The sequence below is a fragment of the Prunus persica genome, chromosome G4 (genome assembly GCF_000346465.2).
Source record: "Prunus persica cultivar Lovell chromosome G4, Prunus_persica_NCBIv2, whole genome shotgun sequence".
Lineage (NCBI taxonomy): Eukaryota > Viridiplantae > Streptophyta > Magnoliopsida > Rosales > Rosaceae > Prunus > Prunus persica.
The window spans coordinates 24527534-24532573 of record NC_034012.1 but is presented as its reverse complement, the minus strand read 5'-3'; the positions used below and the strand labels follow the sequence as shown (position 1 = coordinate 24532573).

Genomic DNA, 5040 nt, shown 5'->3' with positions numbered 1-5040 from the left:
AATAAGATAATAATTGACAATAACACCTATTTTTCGTACTTCGTTTTTTCTTCTTTTCATTTTTGGCCCCTTTTTTTTTTTTTTAGAACAGATTATGAACATAAATAATATATAACTTTGAGTTAGACCACCTGAGTGGCACCACTGGATGGATATTTTTGAGCGTGTGACGTATCATCGGAGTAAAGCTCATGCCTAGTAACATCATACTTCTCCCCATCACCCCACAATGCATATGCCTCTTCTCCATGCACTGCGTCATCCCCAATCAGCAACTGTTCCTCCGGCATGCGCAACGGAACTATACACCGTAAGACTAGGCAAATAATGGAGGTGACCACAAGATTCCATCCAATGATAAATAGGGCTCCCACAATTTGTTTGAGGATTTGCATTCCTCCTGAGCCTCCGTACACGCCTCCGCGCGAGTTTGTGACGGGCAAAAAGAGTGCACATAGTTCAGGCTCAGCGAAAAGCCCCGTTAAAACGCCGCCAAGAAACCCGGCCACGGCGTGGGTGTGAACTACACCAAGGGTGTCGTCAACTGCGGATAGCAGTTTCCACCTCTTGTCCACTATCATCATGGTGAACCATGGCACACTGCCTGACATAACTCCCATCACTATAGCGGCCCATCCTTGAACAAGACCTAAATAATTTACATATTTAAACAATAATATTGTATCAGTCTATGAACAAACAAAACTAAAATAAAAGCTAGCTAGTTAATATGGTTAATTAAATGACTGTGCATGGTCAACACAACATGCCATGAGTCACCTCTCCTGTTATAAACTGGCTAAATAATATATATAAAGGGATGCAAATATATTTAGAGAAAACGTTAGAGAACCATATGAGAATTTTTTTAGGAAATTGGCCTTGTTTGGTATCCTACTCAAAAAAATAAATTCAAAAACTATGATTCTTTTTAAAAATATGAGTTTTCAAATGGTGATTTTAAGATTTAAAAACCTTTTTGGTATTGAATTCCAAACTATTTTTAAGATCTAAAAAAATTAAAATTAAAATCGGAAACCCCAAATTCCCAAATTGAAATCTCCAAAAGAAAAGGGGAGAGAGAGAGAGAGAGAGAGAGAGAGAGAGGAGAGAGAAAGAGACAGGGAGAGGGAGGAGAGAGAAAAAAACTATAAAACCTCATTTTTTTTGTTTTTAATAAAGGGGTGCTTTTGAATTTTTCTTGAGTTTGAGTTTTTAAAAAGGGGCATATCAAACGGGTTTTTGTGGTTTTAAACTTCAAATTTGTTTTTGAGTTTATAAAATTGGATCCAAGTAGGATACCAAATAGAACTAGAACGTGGTCTGTGAGGGAACGTAAATATAAGTAGTCAAAAGTCAAATAAACTTAATTTTTCTGGATTAATTAATGGAAGGCAATGCGTTTTGTGACGAGTAAGTAAGTATATTAATTTTGTTTTTATTAATTGGGATGATAAATATAAGTCAACTTTGCTTTGTTTTTTTTTTTGGGTCAAAGTTTGAAAAGGAGAGGAGTTTACTCACATATACTCTCATTGTTTTCCAAATTAAGTTCCTTTTTCACTAGATTAAACCCATAGGCATATAATTCAACTTTGCTTAACTCTGGAAAAAAGTCAACTTGAGAACTTATGTAATACGTACCTGCAGCAGGAGTAATGCATACGAGGCCAGTGATCATTCCTTGGACAGCTCCAATGACGGAAGGCTTCTCAAAGAAGATGACATCGAGCCAAGTCCAAACCAAGAAGCTCGTGGCGGCGCAGATGTTGGTGTTGAGGACGGCCATGGATGAGTCCGTGTTGGCCGCGTACGGATCTCCCCCGTTGAAACCTGCCCATCCCATCCACAGCAACCCGGCTCCGGCTAACACCAGAAGTACGTTGTTTGGTGGAAATCTCTCCCTGTCCTTCTTCACCCTTGGTCCTACCTATTCATCATCACCATTTCATTTTCATTTTCATGAATTAACAAACAATAATAACTAATTAATACTCTCTTTTGTATATATATAATTTTGCAATATAAGCGATAGTGTAAACTATAAAAGAGAGGGAATTTTTCATACACACACTATCAAGGTGTTATGCGGGTTTGAATCTGAAATCACTGATCTATAAGTTAATATTTTTTTCCACTAGGCTAGACCCATTAACCTTTTCGTATGTTAAAATAACTTAAAGTAATTTAGACTATGATTTCCCGTAAGATGTTATTAGAAAAACTTAAAATGAAACACCACGTCTGTCGCATTTCATCTATTCAATTTCGTTTTTGTTTTTATTTTTGATGTCCACATCTATATGGTCCACCCTTGTTAATGCATCCACGCGTCATTAATGCATCCACTAGTCATATCAACATTTTGTCGTTTCCTAACCCGAACTATACATATTGACAAATATTGTGATCCATATACATAGGACAAAATAGTATTTAAAAATGGGACAACATATAAAATAAAACTATTTGTAGGTCATCATCGTTAATATTATAACTTTGTAACCCAATTAAAATAATAATATTCCAACCTAGTAGACTTTACTCTAAAAGATAGTTTGCGAATAGAAAATATGTGATCACTATGCACGAAGTCTAAGGCATGAGATGCGAAGTCTAAGGATTCTGATGATGCATGATTCATCCACAGATACTTTTGAATAATTAAGAAGCCAGTTTTAATTTAAGTAACCTAAGGGAGGACTTTTTGTTTCTTCTTCCACCTTTTCAGGGAATCTTGTAATTGAATCTCATCAATTTGATCCTATTAATTCTTTATGGAATATATATATATATATGTATTCAATCCTATTGATTCTAGTGTAGCGGTGATTTAAAAAGGTTCTAAATTCGAGTCTTAATATCCGTATAGTATTTATGGAATATATATATATATATATGTATTCAATCCTATTGATTCTAGTGTAGCGGTGATTTGAAAAGGTTCTAAGTTCGAGTCTTAGTATCCGTATAGTATGTGTGAGTTTAGCTATTATTGAATTCAAAGAAAAAAACGAAAGAAATTAAAGCCACTATTTTATAATTATAAAGAATTAATGCACTATTTAATCAACAATTACCAGGCCTGTAGACGTTGACTAATGGAGAGAAACAAAACTAGCAATAGCGTAGTTAATTATTTAATTAATTTACCCAGTAAGCAGTGGTGAAGCCAGCAATCCCGGAAGAAAGATGAATGACATAACCACCGGAATAGTCCATGACACCCCAATGGAACAAGAAGCCTCCACCCCACAAGCTGAACGCTCCGACAGTGTACGAAAATGTAAGCCAAAGCGGCACGAACATCATCCACGCCTTGAAGTTCATCCTCCCAAGCACCGACCCCGCCAGCAGTATCAGCGTAATGGCTGCAAACACGCACTGAAACCACACCATGGTCGCCATCGGGTACCAGGGTGTGATCTCAGCAGTCTCCACAGTCTTGTGGTCGCTGAAGTAGTGCGTGCTCGCTGGCAGAGCTGCCTGGTTGATGAGGAACTTCTGGCCCAAGGCAGGGCCAGCTTTGCCCCAGAAGGGTAGGAGCTTGTCCCCAAACGACATCTTGTAAGCCCACGACACCCAGCAGATTACGACCGCCGCAAAAGCGTAGAGAGCCATGAAAGCTGAGTTCACTGCCCATTTCTTTTTTACTATGCTTCCGTACAGAATGACAAGACCCGGCACGCTTTGGAGGCCGACGAGTGTGGCTGCTACCATTTGCCATGCGTTGTCCCCTTTGTTCAACCAGACTGGCACCGCGCCGGCACCTCCCTGGTACGCAACCGGCACGGGGTTATATGGAGGAGGACTAGCAGCCATGGCCTAACTAACTACTTTCTGAGCTGCAGAGACTTGAAGAAGCCTTTTATTAACTATAAATGAAGGGTTCGATTCTACGCATGCGATGTGTAGGGAAAGCCAAGATCCAAAATAAGGGTTTTAAAAACATAAAAATGGTAGGTGGAGAAGTGGAGATGTGGGTGAAGACCAATTTGATGATTGGAGGAAAGCTCAGGCAACTTGGCATATAAAATTTAAGATTCTAGTTAGGGCGGCATTTGTCTTAATGCTGCGCAGTTTGACTTTTATAGATCAAAATCAACAACAACTGTATGCAGTATCTGTCCCGTAAATCTTTCCTCAAAAGTAGCAGAATCTTTCTTCAATACCTTCATTCTCACTCACTGAGGGCGTGCCTAGCGCAAACTAAGCTTGCCTACCATGTTCTTATATCATATCAAGCACCAATAATAATACAACTCATATACCATAATTTTATATCTCTTTCTTTAACTCATACCACAATTCTATATACATTAATTTGTAGACTAATTTATATGGTAGCTTGAGTCGGACATCCACATCTCTTATTCAAAATTTTATTCTTTCAATTAATAATAAAACATTAAGAAAACTTACTTTAACACAGAGAAAGAGGCATCAGAATCATTCTAATTCCTTCTTTTCTTGCATTTACTTACACATGGGTATTAGAATGATTCCAATTTCTTACTTTTCCTGCATTTACTTACACAAATAATGCTACTCTTACCACATTTGTATACCACATCTTTATACCATCTTATATGGCAACTAAGGTGGACGGCCACATCAATTAAAATTATTTGATGTTTTCTTTTCTTTTATGATTTATTCTAATATTTATTTTTCTAACTGCCTTAATTAAAATACACTTCATTTGATTTAATTGATGTGACATATAATATGGACATGTCACATCATGTGGTATAGAAATGTGGGATAAAAATGTGGTAAGTGTAGCATTACTCTTACTTATAAATACAAAATAAAAAAAAGAATAATTCTACTCTTACCACATTTGTATACCACATTCCCATACTACCTTATGTGGTAGATGAGTTGGAAAACCACATCAATTAAAATTCATGTAACATTTTCTTTTCTTTTATGATTTATTGACATTTTTTAATTGATGTGTGATAGGATTTTTAGTACCTGTGTAAACAGGGTTAAAATCATATAAAATACTTGCAAGAATACAAGGCTATTGTAGTA

The 5040-nt window shown here is 36.9% G+C and overlaps 1 protein-coding gene across 1 annotated transcript; it reads right to left on the bottom strand.

Moving 5' to 3' along the window:
- On the bottom strand, nt 86-4014 carry LOC18781458 (ammonium transporter 3 member 1). Its single transcript, XM_007211790.2, has 3 exons — nt 3154-4014; nt 1645-1930; nt 86-649 (listed from the first exon to the last, which is right to left on the bottom strand). The coding sequence occupies exons 1-3, from the start codon at nt 3820-3822 to the stop codon at nt 123-125; spliced, it is 1482 nt and encodes a 493-aa protein (XP_007211852.1). The 5' UTR covers nt 3823-4014; the 3' UTR covers nt 86-122.